This window comes from Myotis myotis, unplaced genomic scaffold, assembly GCF_014108235.1.
Source record: "Myotis myotis isolate mMyoMyo1 unplaced genomic scaffold, mMyoMyo1.p scaffold_m19_p_13, whole genome shotgun sequence".
Classification (NCBI taxonomy): Eukaryota; Metazoa; Chordata; class Mammalia; order Chiroptera; family Vespertilionidae; genus Myotis; species Myotis myotis.
Window position 1 is genome coordinate 57287494 of NW_023416317.1, and position 23020 is coordinate 57310513.

The window sequence follows — 23020 nt, forward strand, 5'->3', positions numbered from 1 at the left end:
CTTCTGTAATGCTGGTGGGGATGTAAAATTACTAGAAGAGTCACCTCAGAAAACAGTTTGGCGGGTTCTTGAAATGCTAAATATATTCTTACCATCTGACCTAGTAATCCCATTCCTAGATATCTATCCAAGAAAAAGAAAAACGTATCTTCATTTACAACCTTGGACATGAATGGTCATAGCAGCATATTTCATAATAGCCCAGAACTAGAAATAACCCAAATATCCATTAACTACTGCATGAATGGATCAATGAAATGTGGTACATCTATATAATAAAAAAGCATTCTTCAACAATAAAAAGGAAAGCACTACTGACCTGATACAACACGGATGAACCTTAGAAACATTATGCTAAGTGAAGGAAGCCAGACACAAAGACTACATATTGTATAATTCCATTTATATGAAACTTCTAGAAAAGGCAAAAACACAGAGTCAGAAACATGGTCAGCAGTCCCCTGGGGCTGGGAGCAGGGGCTGACTACCAGTAGACAGAAGGGAACTTGAAGGAGATGAAAGTGTTCTATGACTCAGCTGCATAAATTTACTAAAACTCACCTAACAAGTATACTTTAAAATGTGTGAAGTTAATGAAATGTAAATAATACTTCAATAAAGTTATACAAAAATAAAATTGATTGATTAATAAAGCAAATGTAGCATAAGCTTAGCAACTGTGCCCTAGCTGGTTTGGCTCAGTGGATAGACAGTTGGCCTGAGAACTGAAGGGTCCCAGGTTCAATTCCTGATCAGGGCACATGCCTGGGTTGCAGGCTTGATGCCCAGTAGGAGGAGTGCATGAGGTAGCCAATCAATGATTCTTTCTTATCATTGGTATTTCTATCTGTCTCCCTCTCCCTTCTCTGAAATCAATAAAAATATATTTTTAATTTTTTAAAAAAGCTTAGCAATTGTATAATCTAGATGACAGGAATATGGATGCCCCCTGTACAATTTTTAAAAATATATATATTAATTGATTTCAGAGAGGGAAGAGATAGAAACATCAATGATGAAAGAGAATCACTGACCAGCTGCTTTCTGCATGCCCCTCACTGGGGATCCAGCCTGCATCCCTGGGCATATGCCCTGACCAGGAATTGAACTGTGACCTCCTGGTTCACAGGTCAATGCTCAACCACTGAGCCACACTGGCCAGCCTTACAATTCTTTAAACTTCTTTGTGTGTTTTCAATTTTTCATAATAGAAGAAGGAGAAAGTTTGCTAAACTGAATTTAATGGAAATCACTTGCATAAACAAACATCACAGTAAACAAAGGGTTGGCCCTTATACTACTGCATTCAATAGCTTACTTCTCAAAATGACAAATTCCCATTCAGAGTTTTTTGGTTTTTTTTAAATATATTTTATTGATTTTTTACAGAGAGGAAGGGAGAGAGACAGAGAGTTAGAAACATCGATGAGAGAGAAACATCGATCAGCTGCCTCCTGCACATCTCCTATTGGGGATATGCCCGTAACCCAGGTACATGCCCTTGACCGGAATCGAACCTGGGACCCTTCAGTTCGCAGGCTGACGCTCTATCCACTGAGCCAAACCGGTTTTGGCCCATTCAGAGTTTTAACATAGTTTTGACCAAAGGTTAACTGATTCTCTGGCATGACTTTCAGAATAAATGGATAAAACTGCCACAAAGCCCTGAAATGCTGATGACTTCACAACGCGCGCTCTCGCTCTCTTGACCTCCAGACCAAGCCTTCACAGCAGTCCCCTGGATGCTCTGCTCGCAGCCTGTCAGCTCCTGAGATGTTGCTGTTAAACAGGGCACCGCTCTCAGGCCCGCCTCTAAAAGCAATCACACTCCCGGAAGCTTTGGTCAGTGTAATTATGAGCCCCGAAGATAAAACTCCTCTCTCGCTTTGCCTGAGCTGAAAAAGGTGGGACAGGAAGGGTGAGCTGTGTATGAAGTTCACCAAAGACGGAGGGTGCCCTCAGGTCTGGGTGGTCCAGAGAAGGCTGTCGGAGTCAGAGATGGGTCAGAAAAGAGCCAACGGCAGCGAACCTCCCAGGCCCTTCCCCACTTCCCCTGGGCGCTAGAGCAGTGACGGCGAACCTTTTGAGCTCGGCGTGTCAGCATTTTGAAAAACCCTAACTTCACTCTGGTGCCGTGTCACATATAGAAATTTTTTGATATTTGCAACCATAGTAAAACAAAGACTTATATTTTTGATATTTATTTTATATATTTAAATGCCATTTAACAAAGAAAAATCAACCAAAAAAATGAGTTCGCGTGTCACCTCCGACACGCGTGTCATAGGTTCGCCATCACTGTCCTAGAGCCTGACCCACAAGGGCCAGAAGCCTCTGGGGAAGCTTGAAAGACCACGGCAGCGGTTCTCAACCTGTGGGTCGCGACCCCTTTGGCAGTCGAACGACCCTTTCACAGGGGTCGCCTAAGACCATCCTGCATGTCAGATATTTACATTACAATTCATAACAGTGATGAAGTAGCAACGAAAATAATTTTATGGTTGGGTCACAACATGAGGAACTCTATTTAAAGGGCCAGAAGGTTGAGAACCACTGGACTAGGGCATCACCTGTTGTCATTTACCCTAACCCTGCTCTGCCTTACCAATCCAAGCTGTTTGTTTTTTCTTTTGCTCATCTGGGGAGGGTTGCTATTTTTTTTTGTTTGTTTTGTTTTGTTTTTTCGATCTGGTTTTGCTTTGCCATTGCGTTTATAACCTCAACACTCTCAGACATTGCCAGATCTGTCTTTCCGAAAGCAGCACTTAGGTACACGCATGTCAGAAAGGACTTTGCTGCTGGTCAGGTAACATCTGAAGTCATCCTCCATGTTCTGTGTTCAGGACAGACACTTAAAAGGCATTTCCCTGACACAGTCCCTCAGGCATGTTCAGTAGCTCCCAGCTGTGCATAGACACCTGAGGAGGAGGCCGATGCTGGGGAGTCAAGTTCTCCTGTTTGTTTAAAATAAAGAATGTAGTAGCCCTGGGCAAGCAGCTCAGTTGGTTAGAGCGCTGTCCCGATACACCAAGGTTGCGGGTTCAATCTCTGGTCTGAGCACATACAAGAATTAACCAATGAATGCATAAATAAGCCCAACAACAAATCCATGTTTCTTTCTCTCCCTCTCCTTCTTCTCTCTAAAATCAATAAGTAAACAAACAAAAAGAACGCAGTAAATGTGCCACACACTTCTCTTTCCTAATTAGGGGAAATCCGGGGTATGGACCAATGATGCTAAGTGTTTATGAATGCGTGTGCTGCTGTTACCAGCAAGCAATTCCTGACATGGTTAACAGAGCCCAAGTCCACAGCATTTCTTTAGCTATTCTGGAGGCATTTTCTTCTATGATCTAAGTGCTTCCTTCAGTGATTAGAGAAACAGTCTAAACGTCTAACTGTTGGCTTGGAATGGAAAACACCCTGGTAAGATAAATCTTCTGAATCTGTGTGGCCTCTGAGCCGCTCATTAGCAGGAAACAGCTGAAGGGTTTTAAGAGCTTGTATAGGGCAACACCAGAAGCAATCAGGTGACCAGCTCATGCTTCAGCAATTCTGTGACCTGCTGCCCCCACTCTAGGTTTCAACTTCACTGTGTGTGTTCTCTCTGTGAGGTCCCTAAGCAGAAAGCACTGTGGTAAAATAATTTTTCAAATCACAAGTCCCCAAGTCCTCCTGAAGTATGTTAGTCAAGGAGCCACAAATTTCTTCTCTAGTTTCCAACAATCCTCCACCCCCCAAAAAAGTCAAGTCTCTATCAGAATTTCATATTAATCATTGGAACAAACATTTCTTGATCCCCTGACCAAAAAGAACTTAAAGTACCAGGGGGAGATAAATGCTTCTACTGGAGGAAACGATAAGTACACATGGCATTCTGGTCCCTGTCTACTGCACAGCCAATCTATCTTTGAAGAAAAATGTTTTAAGAACTTCAGGAAATTTAACTGTTGCTGCTTGACATCCCAGAGCACTTGGATAGTATATGTTTATTATTCAAAATAATGCATAGAAAAGGCAACTGCGGCAAGGATCACAGCACCTACTGAACAGCCTGTGCTTCTGGCATTCCCCAAGGAAACCCAGGAGTACGTCAGTTGCTTCCTCCTCTTTCCAGCCTCCTATTGCTGGTTCACTCTGTCCAGCCGTCCGGAACAAGTTAACAACACAGCTTGCAAATAGGTGTCTCCCCCAGCAAAAAGAATCCAGCAGCCCACCAACACTGTCACAGCCCTTCCCACACTTACCAGTGCCATAGGGAGGATGCAGCTGATGGCAGTGAGCATCAACGGCCTGAAAAAATACAGGTGGTAGTTTCAATTTTTATTTAGAATTCTTACTCGCCAACTGCCTGAAATCTTTTAAGGCTACAGGAATGGGCTCCATGTCTCAGCCTGTGTTAAGCCACTTTGTGGTCCAATGACATTTGTTAACACTCGTAGTCATTCACTACACAGCAGAGATGAAGGAAAGGAGTGAACTATGGGCTAGCTTCTGGGACTGGGGTAGAAAGGGACATGATATAGAAAAACTAGCCTAATGAGGTCAAGATGGAAGGAGTCAGGTCTTAGGGGATCAGGGGTGAGGCAAGACGGTACTAAAGGGATAAGAGGAAGAAACAAGGTTAAAGCAGAGACAAAGGAGTAAGTGAACACCACCCAAGAATGGGGCAAAATCGGCAAAAATGGTGGTAGTGGGTTCCAGCAGGCCTCTGACCTTAGGCAAGGCTTCCCCTAAAGTCTAACTTAACTGGTAGGCCTTTGCCTCTCCCATACTTCACGCCTACATACTCTCAGCCTCTAAAAGGTCATCTCTTTGGCCCATGATCATAAACTTGCTTCCTTTCACTTTTTCTTTAAGGGTCTCCATGGAGGGAGGGCTGACATGTAATTGAGGCACCTACATGTTATATGTGCTCTTAAAAAAATCTATTAATAAACATAATATGGTCTCTGATCATTAAAAAAACTAAAGACCTCATATAACAAAGTTTTTTATGCAAAATATAATAAAGCAAAAAATATGAAAGTCATCATTCTTTGACGATGAAGGTACTTTTTTTTAATTATGAAAAATTCCAAGCAACTGCAACAGTGAAGAGTGAAATGAAGTCCATGTGCTCATTACCTAGCTCCAACACAACTCATGGCCAAGCCCACTGTGACTGTGCCTCACCTACCCCCTGCCCTCTAGACTATTGTGAAGTCAATCCCAGCCAGTGTATCTTTTAGGGCACATTTCAATGAAAATCCTCTGGAAAGTATTTAGTACAAAATGCTGGTAACAGCCCTTCTAGAATTCTAAAAAGTTTCCGGGGGATGGGGAGGGTGCCATATAAGCAAGATGACCATCATTTCTGCAAACTCAGGTCATGCCCAGTAACCACAGCCTAAATCAGTGATGGTGAACCTAGGACACGCGTGTCAGAGGTGACACGCGAACTCATTTTTTTGGTTGATTTTTCTTTATTAAATGGCATTTAAATATATAAAATAAATATCAAAAATATGTCTTTGTTTTACTGTGGTTGCAAATATCAAAAATTTCTATATGTGACATGGCACCAGAGTTAAGTTAGGGTTTTTCAAAATGCTGACACACCGAGCTCAAAAGGTTCGCCATCACTGGCCTAAATAAAGGCAGACAAGGGTTGATATGCAATAAACTGCACATAGGACTAAAAGCCAAGTTTCCTACCATGCTCCTACAGCCACAAGCCCATCCTGACAAGAATGGTATCAAACAATGCTGTCTCTTCTGGCTACTGCTACTGTGAAGAGAGGCAAAGGGGCAGGAGTACCAAGTGCCATCTAGGCAGTACCATCCAGGCCCCCTTTTCCAGAGGACAAAGGAGGGGCTAGCACACCTCACTGACAAAGCCACAGACTCCAGCAGTGTGTTTCAAAGACAGACCTAGTGACTGCTGTCCTTCTCTATGCTCAAAGCAGATGCTATTTTTATACCCTTTCTGTTTATGTAAATGTCCATCAGAATGGAAGCTCCTTGAGGGTAGGGTATTAAAAATATATATTTCCATTTATTTCAGAGGGAAAGGGAGGAGAGACAGAAACATCAATGATGAGAGAGAATCTGATCTGCTGCCTTCTGAACACCCCCTACTGGGGACCGAGCACACAGTGTGACCTCCCGGCTCACAATTTCCTGCACTGGCCAGTCTGGCTACCCTGTTGGAGTGTCATTCCTTACATCAAAAAGCGGAGGCGAGTTCTGCCCGAGCTGGTGTGGCTCAGTGGATAGGCATCGGCAGGCGGACTGAAGAGTCCCATGTTCGGTTCTGGTAAGGGACGCGTGCTTGAGTTGCAGGCTCGACCCCAGTGGGGGGCGTGTGAGAGGCAGCCAATTAATGACTCTTCTCATCACTGATGTTTCTATCGCTCTCTCCCTCTCCCTGCCTCTATGAAATCAATAAAATACAAAATAAAATAAAAAGGTGGCAGGTTCAATCCAGCCGGAGCACACGCCAGAGGCAGCCGGTCGACATTTCACTTTCAGGTCGATGTCCGCCCCCACCCACCCCGCCCCCTTCTTCTAAAAATCAACAAAAACAAAACAAAAGAACACTTTCCTTCTCTGCTACACCCAAGCCCGGAACAATGCCTGTGCAAGCACCGGGGCCTAGATGCTGACCCCACCCTCGGCCTGTGTCCTGTGGGTGCCTCTCAAGTCACGGCACATCCAAATGCTCCTCCGCAGCCCAGGCGGACACCAAGGTCTTGCAGGCCGCAGGGGACGCAGAAGAGGCCATCACAGCTCTTCTGAGGAAGGTTTATACGTAAAAAGGGTGGCGGCCAAGAGATCCGTGGGGGCGGCAGGAGGGCCAGAAATGCTGACAGGTTTGAGGAGGCAGAAATGAAACCTGGGTTAGGAAGGAGTTCGGGCTGGAGGAGCCACTTGAAATTTCTCAACAGAGCAAGGTCATCAACATGGTGCTTTCAGCGGACACACAAGGAGAGTGTGAAAAAGAAGTAACAAGGGTTTCAGTTATTTGTGCCTCCTCTGTCACCATTTTAAACAAGAAGGGGCAGAGACTAAAGGCAAAGAGATGCCTCAGTTATTCTATGGCAGAGAAGAAACTATCTCCCAGGCTGATGTTTATTGTCTAGCATCTATCTAAAATTCAAAACAAGAGAAGGCACTCGGGGAAACACTTGTTTATTGGGAATAAACTAACTCTTAACCTATCCCAACTACTAACGAACAAAGAAACCCACATGGCTCATAAAAAGTACTTTGATTAAAAGAGCACCTGCCATCCCCCATCCCCCCACCCCCGCCCCTGACCCCCCCTCCCAGGCTCCCATCCAGGAGAAATCCCTACCAGCCTTTGTCTAGGTCAGTGATGGCGAACCTTTTGAGCTCGGCGTGTCAGCATTTTGAAAAACCCTAACTTCACTCTGGTGCCGTGTCACATATAGAAATTTTTTGATATTTGCAACCATAGTAAAACCAAGATTTATATTTGTGATATTTATTTTATATATTTAAATGCCATTTAACAAAGAAAAATCAACCAAAAAAATGAGTTCGCGTGTCAACTCTGACATGCGTGTCACAGGTTCGCCATCACTGGTCTAGGTCCTCCTGGTTGTCACCAACATGGCTGAGCGTGTGCATGGTTCCCTACCAGGTGTAGTTTACTTCTACCACTCCCTGCCTCCCCCTTCCAAGCCCAACTTTTTAATGTTTAAATCACTATTTTCAGTTCCTCTATTGATTACTTTTCTAACTTTAAGACATTGTTTACAAGACCAGAATTGCAGATTTTTTTCTTTGTGCTTCCAATGTTACTAGCCGTGGGCCACTCAAAGGAGAATGTTCATACATTGTCTTTAGTCACCGAGAACTATTCATACTGTGGCACATAGTGTTTGCTTTACATCTGGCTCATGATTTTTTGTGCAGTTTCTCTGCTTTGCGTGGGAATTCTAATTCCCTCATCCCTAGAAAAGAATTCTATGGTTTCTTCACCGTATCCCAACCATCTTCCAGCTGCTTCGTTCCGCTTACTGCCTGGAACCTACCCTACTCCTATTCCTGAAGAAGTTTTTCTTGGATCCCACCAAAATTCTGTTCAAATGTGGGCTACTCCGCACGCCTGTGGTACAGGTGGCATCGTGAGACTTTTCAGTCGACTACTAGATTAGTTCAACCACTTCTTGAATCTTTATTTTCCTCTTTTTAAATTTTCATCTGCAAGTAAATACATCAGCAAAGTTAAAAGGGAAATAAATATCGAAAGTCCTTGATGTCTGAAAATGCGTTTACTTTGCAATGACAGAATTCTAGGTACGAAACCAGTTTGCTCAGTGCTCTGAAGACGCGGCTGTGCTGTCTTGGTTGTCGCTGCTGCTGCGGAGACATCTAGTTCCATTTCTTTTAGCAGACCGCACATCTTTATGGAAACTTTCAGGGGTTTCTGTCCATCCTTGTTTTTCTGAAACATCACAGTGACAATTCTAGCAGCAGGTCTTTATTCTTTTGGGCAATGGATAGACCCTTTCAATATAAAGACTGCTCTTTTCTTTAGCGCCTGGAAATTTTCTTCTTACAGTTTTTAATATTTTCCTCCTTGTAATTCCTTGTTCCCACTTCCCAGAAATTCTAGTAGATGCTGGATCTCTAGATTGATCCTCTATGTCTCTTTTTTCCACACATTATTTGCCTGTTATTTTGAGAGATTTTCTTGATTTATCTTCTGATCTATCTACAGAATCTTTTTTAACTTGGCAAGCCCATAATTCATCTTCACAAGCTCATTTTATTTTGATTGTTTTTTCCTGATGGCATGTTATTGTTTTATAGATGCCACATCTTCTTGAATATTTTGGAAGAATACTAAATAGTATGCTTTTAAAAACAAGCAAAATTATCTAATGGTCTGTTTCAGTTAAGGTCAATTTTTCTGTTTCTCTTTCATTTTGCAATTTTCCTCAATGTCTAGTGATTCTTGGTTAGCCATTCACATTAAAAAAAAAAACACTAAAAGAAAACTAAGGGTCACCAAAAAGAGAATGAAATACTGATACATACTACAACTTGGATAAACCTCAAAAACATAATGCTACGTTAAAGCAACCAGACATAAAAGGCCATATGTTGCATGATCTATATGACATACATCAAGTAAGTAAATCCACAGGAACAGAAAGCAGAGTAGTGGTTGCCAAGGGCTGGGGGGAGTGGAGAGTATGTGCTTAATGGGTGCCAGGCTTCCTTTTGGGATATTAGAACTAGATCAAGATGATGTGAATGTACTAAATGTCACTGAATTGTATACAGTAGGTCCTCAGGTGACGTCGGAGATCCGTTCCTACGGCGACGTAACGCGATTTTCACCATAAGTTGGAACCCACCAACATAAGCACCACCGTCACTCACATGGAGCACACACACAGCAGTAATGAAGGAAAACAGTACAAAAAATTTAAAAGAAAGGTAACAATTCCCGACCTTTACTTGTGGTAAATAAATAATAAAAAACATAAAGCACATATGGACATAAGTCCAAATGACGGAACTTTTTTTTTATAAATAAATGGGAGATGGCGACATAACCCAAGGACTGCCTGTACTTTAAAATGGTTAATTTTAAGTGAATCTTACAATTTTAAAAGGCAGGGGAGGCTGTGTGTGTCAGGAATACGAGGCCTAACTCTACACTAGCACACGGACAGTCTGTGAAACGGCTTTTCTTTAGGGTGACCCATCGGGGGGGGACTGCTGTTACTCAAGAACCCTCAAAATGACCAATGAGGTCAGCCAAATCTCACCCACTCAAGGGCCCTATTTCTCCCTGGTGATTTTATTTTGCAAAAATAAGGAGATTGTTTTGTTTTGCCCACAAAGTGGGGGCTGAGCTGGCTGTCCTACATGCAGACGTTAATGAACCCCCACTTGCAGCACACTATCTCTTCTGGCCTTTGTCAGTCATATCAGAGCCCACAGCCTCTCCAAAGGTCTGTCGGACAAGCTGGCTCCCATGTGCAATGCCGCCCCCACATCTGCTCTCTTTGTCGTTATGAGTTAATAACATGCACGTGCCTTTCCTTTCCTTTCCCTAATACTGAAAAATGGAGGAGCACACCATATTTACCTCATGCTCTTTTTTAAAGAATTTGTATTTTATATCCTTAACCAAGTTCATATTTAAAAAAATATATTTTTATTGACTTTAGAGAGGAAGGGAGAGGGATAGAGAGAGAGAAACATCAATGGGGAGAGAGAATCATTGATTGCCTGCTTCCTACAAACCCCCTACTGGGGATCAAGGCTGCAACCCAGGCCTGTGCCCTTGACCAGAACCAAACCTGGGATCCTTCAGTCCACAAGCTGACGCTCTATCCACTGAGCCAAACCGGCTAGGGCTACCTCATGCTCTTTAATAATCTTTCTCTCTTTCCCTGCCTTCCCCAACTCTCCAGGTAACCACTGATTTACTTTCCTTCCAATGGATTAGCTGGCATTTTCTAGAATTTCAGATAATTGAAATCAGTGTTTACTCTTTGCTCCTTCTGAATTCCCGCATGCAGCGTAGTTATTTGGAGATCTACCAGTGATGCTTGTGCAAGTCCATTCCTTTTACACCAATGAGAAGTATGGCGTTCTACGGGCATACCACTATTTGTCCATTCATGTTTGTGGATATTTGAGTTGTTTCCAGTTTTTGGCTCTTACATTAATAAAACTGCTACAGACATTTGAATACCAGGAAAATAAAAACAAACGGAGGGAGAACAAAGGTATGTGAGGGTAGCCAATCATTCTGAATCAGAAGCCAATGTTAATAAGCTAGCAGAAAAGAGCTGACCTGCTCTACTACAGTGTCATAAAATTCACAACTTGGAAAACATTCACATTGCATTTATGATTGCATATACTACCAGTCATTTTTAGTGCTATTCATTATCAACATGGACATAGAACCCACTGTTACCTTGATCAATGGAAGATGGGAGTACATTTAGACATAAAAAATGCTACAGGAAACCGCTCCCACCTGACAGGAGCTCGGCAGCAGATACCCACTGCCACTGGGTGACGAGCCAGCGCCTCTGAATGCTGGACACATCCTTTCCGCAGCCAAAGCAAGGACGCCCTCCTCCCTCCTCACTTTGATACTGAGTCACTCCACACATTTCCTGTACGTCCGTGAATATAATGTAACCCCCTGGCCTCACCTCTGAAGAGTCTGTCATTACATCTGCATGAAGTATCAGAATCGCCAAAACAATTCTGACATGCGCCCGGAGCGGGGCACCACACATCCACTAGGTGCACCCTAGCTCTCCTGAGGGGTCAGCTCCCGTCATGAAGCCCTTTAACAAGCATGTCCTCTATTTACAAATGGGAGCAGACAGAAATCGAGCTCTGGGGTGAATTCTCAGCTTTTGCATTTACTGACTGGGTTTTCACAAGCAGATCAACAATAAACAACACTTACTAAGAACAAAATATAATCAGACATTTCTGCTATTATGCCACAAAGAAAATGTAGACCTCTATCTCAAAGAGTTAAAGCCCTGGTTTACAAACAATTAATTTGCAGTCAGTGCAAGTACATACCAAGAAACATGCACACAGTGGTACAGAGACAAGAGTGGCGGATTCTGCCTGGGATCAGAGAGGGCTTCATGGGAGAAGCAGTCAAGGGTAAATCTTCAGTTTCCGGCATGGTGAATGGTGGTATCACCAATTAGGATAGAGAATCCCAGAAGCAAAGTTTAATAGTATTGGAGTTATTTTTTGTAAAAGGATGCAAAGCTAAATAGAGACTCTGGAAAATGGCTGTGACCACATTAAAGAGACTGGTAAAAGCCTAAAATAAGGGATAAACAAAAGTGGGGAGAGCAAGTATTGGCCAGAAAAGGAACAGCATGCAAGTCAAAGAGAGCAATTTTTCCAGATACAACTCTTTGTTCAGTATTATAAGAACAGCTTGCCGAGACCGGTTTGGCTCAGTGGATAGAGCGTCGGCCTGCGGACTGAAAGGTCCCAGGTTCAATTCCGGTCAGGGGCATGTACCTGGGTTGCGGGCACATCCCCAGTGGGAGATGTGCAGGAGGCAGCTGATCAATGTTTCCCTCTCATCGATGTTTCTAGCTCTCTGTCCCTCTCCCTTCCTCTCTGTGAAAGATCAATAAAATATATTTAAAAAGAACAGCTTTGTTCTCCTGTTAAAACATTCAAACAAACCTCTCACTCATCCTGCCTGTACTTTTCTCTTTATGGTTGGTAACTTGTGATTCTCAGAGTAAAAACATTCCGTGTTTATAAAGGTTTGTGACAGTTCAAAGACAAGGGAACACAACATCAGCTACAAAGCCTGAAAATGCGTGTCAGGCTAAGTAATGAAGACCCAGGGCAGACACGTCTCAGAGGAGCAAGGTAAGAAGCTTCTTGCTGTCTCACTCTGTGCCTTTCTCAAATCCTCCCTCTTCTGGGCAGAAAAATCCAATCTTTTAAATTTTTCCTAGAGCAATAGGGGCAAAGACAAAGTAAACACACACCACTATAGTCAACCAGAAATGCAGGAACAACAGACTGGCTATACATCCCTGCATCTCCTTCCTGGTCCCACTTCAAAATTCATTTTGCATAATTTTTACTTCCCTTATTCGTGGGTCCAAGGAGAAGGGCACCAGAGGCTCCGGATGAAAGCAAAAGAATCCAAAGTGTATGACCCCACGACTGCATGCACTCAGAGGCACCAGCTGCTTCTCCATGACTCAAAGCACCAATCCTGAGAAAGAGTCTTAAGGAAACAGCGAACATGTGAAGTCAGCATTCCCACTGTTCTGCTCTTGCCCTGCCTCCACCAGAACCATTTACCTCAACATGCATGTGCTCGATCCTTGACATGCATGATCTCCTCTAATGCTGCGACGAAGATATCATCATCATTATTCTATAGATGAGAAAACTAAAGTTTAACGAGGTTGAGGAACTTGCCCAAGGGCATGTTATAGTGAGTGGCAGAAAAGGGACTAGCCAAGGCTCTGGCCAAGTCCCAAAGACAAAGGCCACATTCGATGAACACGCTCATAGCGATTAGCCATTCCCCCACAGCTGCAACACATACATATGCACCTACGTGCCCAACGGGGGGACCTGGGAAAATGATGGTTCAGGAATAAGATGGTGTACTATACAGCCATTTGAAGCAATCCATGACAATGAAGTAAAAATGCGGAAATATTGAAATATACATGAAAATACATGTACGTAATGATTACTAGAATGCAATGTGGACAAGTATAGGGATTTTTATCTATTTTGTTCACAGCTATTTTTCCAGTGCCTGGCACATAGTTGGTAGCCAATAATGTTGGTTGAATGAATGAACTGCAGCAGAGTAATATTATGTATGAATATGGACAATACCTGAAGGATAATAAACAAGGAAGAAAACTTATTTTAGGTTAATGGAATTATGAATGATATTCTTTAATATTGCAGTAACATCAACAAAGAACATTTAAATATAAATAAGTCCAGGACTAGAACACAAGTGTGGATTAGAATCACCCCTTGATTACATGCGGTTGACGTGGTCCCTAAGGTGGTGTAAAAGCACAATAGAGAGACGAGGAAAGCTGGCCTTGACGCCGATGAAGGGCTTCCTTTCTGGAAGGCGGTGAGCATGTTGCATGTGGTGCCAAGTACACAGTGAGCACACAAAGTCAATGATGACAATAACCTTTGTCAGCTGGCAAGATAGGGACAACTCTAGCACCAGGTGTACTTAGGCAATTCCCAATGTCACTCTGGACATGTCTCATCTCCCTTTTAAAAATAAGCTTATATATCAGTACAACACACCAGACTTCCAGACTACAGCATCGTGAGTATATAAACACACCCACTAACAACCAACAATTTGGAAACAGGAATTTCATTTAGATTCTAAGATACAGGCATGCAAAGAAACCTGACATCAAGTCATAAAAATAGAAATCAGATGGCTGCTCACCACATAAACAGTGTTACTATGCTCAGCTTAAAGATACTTTCCCATAAGTAGTAACCAAAAAAACACCATTACTTAGTTAATTAATCACTATATAAATGAAAGTATTAAAATTCTGCTAAATCAGGATATTAAAAAGTTGATTTAGCCGAAACCGGTTTGGCTCAGTGGATAGAGCGTCGGCCTGCGGACTGAAGGGTCCCAGGTTCGATTCCGGTCAGGGGCATGTACCTGGGTTGCGGGCACGTCCCCAGTAGGGGATGTGCAGGAGGCAGCTGGTCGATGTTTCTCTCTCATCGATGTTTCTAACTCTCTATCTCTCTCCCTTCCTCTCTGTGGAAAATCAATAAAATATATTTAAAAAAAAAAAAAAAAGTTGATTTAATAAATAAAATTGAAGTCATTGTCAGATATACAAAAAACTTGGTGCCACTTAAAGAGAAAGGCTAAAAAGAAGGTACTTTGTGTTAAAAACATCAATTGTCGAGCCTCAGTCCTTGATCTGCTTTTCTGGGCACTTTCCTTTCTCCATTAATGATGTGACTCACGGACTAGTCCCGGAACCACACAGGATGTCCTCCCCTCACCCCAGAGGTCCTCACTAAACCAAAAGCTCAGTGTCTCAGACAGTTGGGGTTTTTCTACTTAAGAGACATCAAATCCCAAAAGGCTTAACTTTCTATTAGACTATGGCTCATGCATAGGCAACTGCCAGAACACACAAAAAGAAGTCAGACAGACCTGAACAACAGTGAAAAATTCAAGCCACTCCTCAAACTCAGATAGCTATTGTTCATAGGCAGCTCTTCCCAACACTATGATTTTAAACGTCATACATGTGACATTCCCTACTTGCCCCAACAGCACCTGAATCATATAAAAGACCTCAGTATGTCACACAGTGGTACAAACAGTGCCATGACCAATGGGGGAAATCAGCAGTGACGGGGTGACTACTGATCTCCACTCACAGACAGACATGCAACAGGGAACCAGTAGCCAAAACACCTGTGAACACCATTCTGTCAACTCAACACTTAAAGTGTTCCCTTCTGTCTCAAAAAATATTAATCATAAAAATAAAAATGCTAGTTTTTAGCCAGCCTGAAAGAGGAAGATTACGTGTGATTCCTTCCTTCTTTCTTTTTTCCACTGTGTAACCCATTTCAGTGCCTGCAACCTACTGGCAGAGGCTGGGCAATGGTTCCAGGCCAGTTTGCTCTGGCACGGGGCACGATGAGAGACCCAGGGGGATGGGCCTGCCATAAATCCAAGCCCACGCGCCTTCCTCATTCAACATGCGATTTCTGCGGCCTCTTGGGTCAAATTCCCAAACCACTTAGAACATCACTGAGTCCCGTTATGTGCAGCCAAGTCACCAAAAGAGCCAGGTCCCTTGTGGCCCAGCCCCAGAGAGAAAGGAGTCTGAACATGCTCCTCAGTGAAGTCTGGGGGGGACCTATATTCCAGCATCATCTAAATTTCCATGGACATTTTCCTTTTTGCCCCGTTTTCTCTTTTTAAATGTGTGTGTGTGTGTGCGTGTGTGTATTGTTTATATATACACATATGTACATATATATAAATTGATTTCAGAGAGGAAGGGAGAGGGAAAGATAGAAACATCAATGATGAGAGAGGAGCTTTACTTTTAATTTTTAAATATACATATATTTTTTATTGATTTCAGAGAAGAAGGGAGGAGAGAGAGGTAGAAACATCAATGATGAAAGGGAAATCACTGACTGGCTGCCTCCTGCACGCCCCCTACTGAGGACCGAGGCGCAACCTGGGCATGTGCCCTTGACCAGAATCGAACCTGTGACCCTTCAGTCCGCAGGAGAATGGTCTATCCACTGAGCCAAACCAGCTAGGGCTGCCCCATTTTCTCTTGAACTCTTTCCTTGTGTTTTAACTTTCTTCCATCTCTTTTTATCCTTTCATCTCTATTCTAAGTTCTTTTTCCTTCTTTTCATGACCTTGAGGGCCAGAATATGCCTTTTCATGACATTAGACAAGGATGTACAGCAGGGTCTAGGGAATCTAACTCACCAATAGCATCGGATACTGTCCTCAACAGTTGACAAAACCCACAAGTATCCAAGAAATGATTTAATACCTACTATGGATGAAATACTGACAGGAATGATGGGGGCGATAATGTACAAAGTGGTCCCTGCCCTCCAGGAAGTGACAATCTAGTTGAAGAGACCACGCAAAAATATGTGTAAAAGGTAATACAACACAAAGCACTCAGAAGACTGCAGTACATGGTCTAATGCAATGGCTGCACCGTCTGGGCACAGACCAAGAGCGCACACCCACTGTTTTCCAGGGGTTCTCCGCAAGCCTTGCTCAGAGCACAGCTGGCCTCTGCAGGAGCCCTGAGGGTCCTGGGAGGTCAGGAGAGCCTTCTAGGGAGCAAAGGCTCTCAGAGGCCATACGGCAGCCTGGTGAGGGAGGGTGTAAGTGATAAACTTGATGTTACATAGATTTTACCCCCCCCCCCCCCCCGTCGACACACACACACAGATGGAGAGAGGTGCCTGGGCCCCTGCTGCCTCTAGTAGGTTAGGGAAGTCAGCACAGAGGGCTCACAAACAGACTCCTAGGCACAGAGGAGAGATTCTGATGAACCCAGTCACACACCTGACAACTCCTTTGCTAATTTTAAATACCAACACTGTGCATAACCTGACCATGTGATTAAAGCAAAAGAAGCTGGCTGAGCAGACAGGGAGGTGTGCAGGGTGAGGAAGAAAGAGACCCGAAGCCTCCTTTCCCCTGGGCAAGGCCCTCTGGAAGCAGAGTCCCAGCAGCTCTGCTAGAGCTCCGGTGCAGAAATCCCAACCCGGGGCTTCCACTGGGCTCCATTCTCCAGAGTTCTCCGCTGAGCAAAGAGAAAGTCTGCAATCACTTTTAGGAATGAGTCACACAAAAAGTCTAGCATTCAGCTTCCAGCTAGTTGCTAATAAACCCTTGAGTATCTAATAATATCCAAGGTATTATTAGCCTTTGCTGACCACCGGGGGGAAAAAAAAATCCCTAAACTGGGAAACTATTACAGAAATCATACACAGCACACCTTCGTTATTTCCGTTTACCAATACTAACAGAAGATTATTTGGTTGAAATAAGCCAATCTACCTTTGACTTCAATTTCAAGCAGACAACAAAATCCATCTAATAGTTCCCGAAGGAAGGTCAGTGAAAACAGTAAAATAAGAAAAATGTCCCCATTTTCACATAATGGGCAACATTATAGGGGAAAGAAACAAGCTGGGAAATTGTCTAAAGGACCGTAAAAATATGCATAGTGCAGTGTTCCAGGTGAGCATACCACGTACAAGTGTAACATTTGGTTGAAATAAGCCAATCTACCTTTGACTTCAATTTCAAGCAGACAACGAAATACATTTTGTACGACAAAATGTACACAGTGAGGGCAACCACTGGCTGAGGGGCAAGGCAGTGAAAAGTATGCACCCTGGCCGGGTGGCTCAGTTGGTTGCGTGTTCATTCCCAGTCAGGGCATATACCGAGGTTTTGGGCTCCATCCAGTCAGGGAGCATACGGGGCGAGTACGGGCATGTATGGGAGGCAACCGATCGATGTTTCTCTGTCTCCCTTCCTTCCTTCCTTCCTCTCTAAAATCAATAAAAGTTTAAAGAAAAAGAAAAGTATGCTAGTTAGGTGTTAAAAATAAGATTCTTGCTGGAATAACCAACTTTGTTAATTCCTTAAAATTTCCATATTAACAACCCCCTCAAACCAGTGAAATACAAACTATGAGAACTCACTTTATTCTTAAGGTTAAGGCTGCACGATTTCTTCCAACATTAGATTAGTCACCAGTACATGAAACAAATGAGATCATCAGCCCAGAGGCACTGATTATTTAGGACACACATTTATCAGTCACTCACACATGGCTGTGTAGAAGATGGTGATTCTGATGCTTATCAGATTTTACCCAATAAAGTTTCATAGACTCACTTTCTTAAACAAGGGTTAATCTGTGCAATTCTGCTTCTACATATTTCTGGTCTAACTTTCTTGAATCCATCCCACCCCTCCTTTGTAATTCTAGCAGTCTGAGAATCTGAGGGTCTTAGATATGTATATACCAGAAAACAAAGTAAACGCATCAAATGTGTCCAAATGATGCAACACGTACTCAAATTTGACTTCAAGCTACAGGGCCATTCAATCGGTCTGAAGGAAAAATTAGTTAACAATAGCTCATGTTTAGATTTAATTGGGAGGGGGGGGCAGGATTACACTTGGAATTGACAACACTGCTCACCTTCAGGACAGAGGCTAAGCTGGTCATGTGCTCATTGAGAGCACCCTCGGACTCCTTGTAGGTCAAGCAGGTGAACTGGTACTCCTCAGGATCAAAGGCATCGGCCCCCTGCTGCTCCACATCGCTGGCTACGCCCACGTAATAGTCCTCGATGTCCCCAGGGTCCTCGTCCTCTTCCTCTTCTTCACAATTTGGGTCATAGTCCTCTTCATTACTGTCAGACCCCTGGCTATTCATGTCCACCGACATCTTAGCATCCAGGCAAGTTGCAAACCAGGAAAGCAGGGTTCTTCCCCTCCCCCCCAACTTTACCACTTTCTCAAATGCATTAGTGTTTTTGTCTTCTAAGGAAGAAAAGGAAAAAATGTGTTACTTACTTTCACTGTGAGAAGCTGTAACAGAAGTCATTCAAGAGTCACAATGGCATAACCCTGACCCTCCCCCAGTCCAACCTATTCCCAGCTCTGGTCTCAACAGGTCATCTCAACATCCTCTCCCTGCCCAAGCGTGCCAAAGGGACCCCTTCCCTGGAGCGCAGAAGGGGCTGACGATGGCAGCTTCACTTGACGGGCCTGGCATGGGAGAGTAAGGCTGTCTGCTCTGTCAGGGGGTCCCATTCCCATGGATCTGTCCTTCCTGCCAGAGCCTTTGAGACACACATCCCACAGCTGCCCACAGGGGAAGCAACCTAAAGGCTGAACTACCAAAGTTTACCATCTCATTGCTGGCCATGCCCACTTAGTGGCGACAGAGACAGTACGTAAATAGGGACACAGTTCCAAGTATAATATCTAGGGAAAGTATATGACTATTTCATAGACATTGCTCTCAGATATCTGGAAAGCAGGTGCATAGTTAGAAAAGAAAAAATAAAAGCCACACAGCTCATCAACACGCTCCTCTAGTCAGCAAAGTTAACTGATTCAGTCTTTTTTCCTCCTTCCCGCCCCCTACCAGGGATCAAGCCCGACACCCGGGCATGTGCCCTGACCAGAATCGAACTGGCAACCTTTCAGTACACTGGCCAATTCCCAACCAACTGAACCACACAGGCCAGGGCTGACTCAGTCTTAAAGTGTTTTACTGATCCTTTAAAAGCACTGCTTAGAGGCAAAGAAACTGGCCTAACAGAGAAGGAAAACTACAGATATTCTTCTGTCTTAGCAGGATCAAGGCTAGGGAAAACCAGAATCCATTTAGGGTAAAGAGTTCAAGTGAAAACAGCTACTGAAAAAACCTCACAGATCAGAATGTTACTCAATTACATAAAAATGAACGGGGAACACTAGTTGAGAAAGCAAAATAATCACAAGTACTAACTTCAACTCAAAGATTTTGGCAAATACCCATTAACTTCTCTGCACAAGTACTATTTCAAGTGATCATTTGCAAAGAACAGTATCAAATAATGACTTAAATTAGAAATTAACAGAACGTTAAAATGCAAGAGCATTTGAATTGAATAGTATGTAAATAATTTACACAACCAAATCTTGATTAAATACAAATGCAAAGGCTATTTGGAATAGATAATTTCTCTTAAAAAAACAAACATAATTAAAACAAATATTTAGAATACATATATACTAAATATGTCACCAGTCTAAAGGACTGTAGAGCCATGTTTTGATGATAAAATAAATTTAAAAAGCTAGTGAATCTAAGTTTGATATTAACTATAAATGCCCAATTTTAAAAAATCACAATAACAGGACAATAAATATAATACTTGCAATTTCACTTTTAACAAATTGGTTTATAAGGCAGAACCACCAATTAACAACTGAACCTAACTATGGTATTTTTCCTTTAGAAGAAGAGTTAATTTCTAAATTAAAAATACCTGTAGTCCTTGAAGATCTTTCAGGAAGATGTTACCCAAATATTCTGTCATATAATTTCCATCTAAAATAAAAACAGAGAATTCTATTTATATATTTTTAAACTGGTACCCTACTTTTACAAATTTATTTTTAAAAAGCAAAGATATTTAGCCCTGGCTGATTTGGCTCAGTGCATAGAGCATTGAACTGAAGGGTTCCAGGTTTGATTCCAGTAGAGGGCATGCAGGAGGCGGCCGATCAATGATTCTCTCTCATCACTGATGTTTTTATCTCTCTCCCTTCCTCTCTGAAATCAATAAAAACATTTTAAAAATAAAAAACAAAAAGTAAAGACATTTAAAAGGATAAGCAGCAAGGGACCAGAGTAACTATGAAATTACAACTGGCCCTTGAATATGAGTCTGAACTGCACAGGCCCACTTATATGTGGAGTTTTTCAATAAATACTGTAAATATATTTTCTCTTCCTTACAATTTTCTTTTCTGTAGTTAACTTTATTATAGTAACCTATATATATATATATATATATAAAAAGCTAATATGCTAAGTGTCCAACTGACCGGTTGCTATAATGTGCACTGACCACAAGGGGGCAGATGTTCAACGCAGGAGCTGCCATGACCCACACTGGCCATTTAACAAAGAAACGGCACCGCGGACTTGGTGCCAACAAAGCAACACTCGGCTTCCCCCAAGTGGGTCACAGGCCCCGCCACCACCTGGAGCGACAGCCCACCAAACCGCAGCCAACGCTGCCGAGACCTCATAGCACAAAATGCAGCCCACACCCCAGCCCAGCACGGACACCTTCGCTGTGGGCTCCGGGTAATGACGTCACGTAGCAACGCCCGGCTTCCTCTCCCTAGCGACTAGCCTCCTTGGAGTTTCTTCAGCCCAGGAACACCACTTGCTTCATAGCCAGGTGCAAACACTTTACACTTTAACCAAATGTCTGTGAAGCGTTTTCCTGTGCCTCATCTCATATGATCCTCACAGAAGTTCAGGAGTAGGTAGATAGGAGACACAGTAGAAACCTATTTTCTTTTCATTAGCTGAAAATGGAGATTTAGAAAGCTTAGAAACTTGACCCGACTGAAAAGAAGAAATGGCGGACCTTGAAAATGACTTCAGGTTTTCTCACTGCACAGAATATAGTCAAACACGGCTGCAGTTAAATATTTACCCTTTGTTCTCCCTGTGTGATCTACAATAATAATCTGCTTTGTGTTGATATTTACTGCTGTGTTGCTGACAATTACCTGAAAGAGAAGTTGGGGTGCTTCACTGTGCTGGAAAAAGTTTACCTAAATCAGAAAGCAGATACACACACACACACACACACACACACACACACACACATAAAACGTTGACTCATGCATGCACGATACATATAAAGCTATCGCTGGTGCCAACTGCATGCGTGTGTTTTGATCTGTCATTGTCAATAGTGAATTTGGTTAACACTTCTATTGTAGAGAAAGGGCAAATAATGATATTAAAATATTTCTTCTCATCAATTTTCTTTCAATGTGCACGAGTCCATGCACCGAACCACTAGTATAGTATACTAGAAGCCCGATGCACAAAATTCATGCAAGAGTAGGCCTTCCTTCTCCCGGCTGCTGGCACCAGCTTCCCTCTGGCCCCTGGCAGGCACCCGGATCCGGGCTTCCCTTGCAGCCCTGGCTTCGTCTGGAAGGACATTCGGTCTAACAGCACATTACGCTTTTATTACTATAGATAATGAATGTAACATACACAATGTATTAACTGGTGTGTGTTACTGGTCAGCAGTAGGCTACCAGGTAAGCATTTGGGGAGTAAAGGTTATGCGTAGCTCGGGTTGGGTGGGTGGCTCAGTTGTTTAGAGCACTGTCCTGATACACCAAGGCTGCAGGTTCAGCCCCTGTTTAGGGTACGTACAAAAAGCAATCAATCAATGCATAACTAAGTAGAACAACAAATAAATCTCTCTCTCTCTCTAAAAATCAATAATAATAAAAAGTTATGCATAGATTTTTGACTGCACAGAGGGTCAATGTTCAAGGATCAACTATATTTTCTTATATGCCCCACAGAAATCCACTAGTCATCATTATATTGAAAGTTATACAGCCTTAAAAAAACTGAGCATTCAAAGTAAAACAGATGACAGTGATCTGAACTGTGGTACTGGTGATGGAAATGTATACCCAATTCCCTCCCTCAGCTTGAAAGACAACCACCTTACTCCTACTGTTCAATTCTAAGTGCTGATAAAGTAAACTGCGACTGAATTAAAACTGGACTTTTACTATAAAGTCACCTACACGGTGGCAATCTAACACAGAATACTGCCAATATTTCAGATCTCACATTACTCATGAAAAAAATTATTTTCAAATAAAAAATGTCAGGCCCTTTTGGTTAGCACACTATCCCAGTACACCAAGGTTGCTGGTTCAATCCCTGGTCAGGGCACATACAAGAAGCAACCAAGGAGTGCATACGACAAATTGATACTGCTCTCTTTCTAAAATCAACAAATTAAAAATTAAAGTAAAAAATGTCTCCTACAGGATGAGGCTGGGCAGTACTAACACCTATTCCCCCTCTCTTCTGACATGCTCAAGGGCCACTCAACTTTCACAGAGATACAGATCCCACTATCCAAGACTAAGTACTACTTGGTTACTCAATTATTTTACCAGAGGCTCAGTGCACGAAATTCGTGCACTCAGGGGGGGTCCCTGAGCCTGGCCTGCACCTCTCACCATCCAGGAGCCCTCGGGGGATGTCTGACTGATGGCTTAGGCCCGCTCGCTCTGTGGGGAACGGGCCTAAGCAAGCCATCAGTCAGACATCCTTAGAGCTGCCAGAGGTGGGAGAGGCTCCCGCCACCA

At 43.0% G+C, this 23020-nt stretch overlaps 1 protein-coding gene and 1 non-coding gene across 11 annotated transcripts in view; both read right to left on the bottom strand.

Moving 5' to 3' along the window:
• ARIH2 (ariadne RBR E3 ubiquitin protein ligase 2) overlaps window positions 1–23020 on the bottom strand; it is a 52102-nt gene that overhangs the window by 26099 nt on the left and 2983 nt on the right. For 6 of the 10 annotated variants that reach the window (XM_036333615.1, XM_036333616.1, XM_036333614.1 and 3 more), the window contains exons 2-3: window positions 20137–20198; window positions 18294–18637 (exon numbers count right to left, since the gene is read on the bottom strand). In XM_036333615.1, coding sequence (XP_036189508.1) covers window positions 18294–18542 — 249 coding nt within the window. In that variant the 5' untranslated portion in view covers window positions 18543–18637; window positions 20137–20198. Of the gene's footprint in view, window positions 1–4247; window positions 4294–18293; window positions 18638–20136; window positions 20199–20945; window positions 20968–21321; window positions 21344–23020 lie in introns of those variants that run through there. The other 4 variants (XM_036333619.1, XM_036333618.1, XM_036333622.1 and 1 more) reach the window with 4 other exon arrangements.
• Window positions 15138–15269, bottom strand: LOC118668746. Its single transcript, XR_004971746.1, has one exon. It is a non-coding gene; the product is annotated as a small nucleolar RNA SNORA42/SNORA80 family (small nucleolar RNA).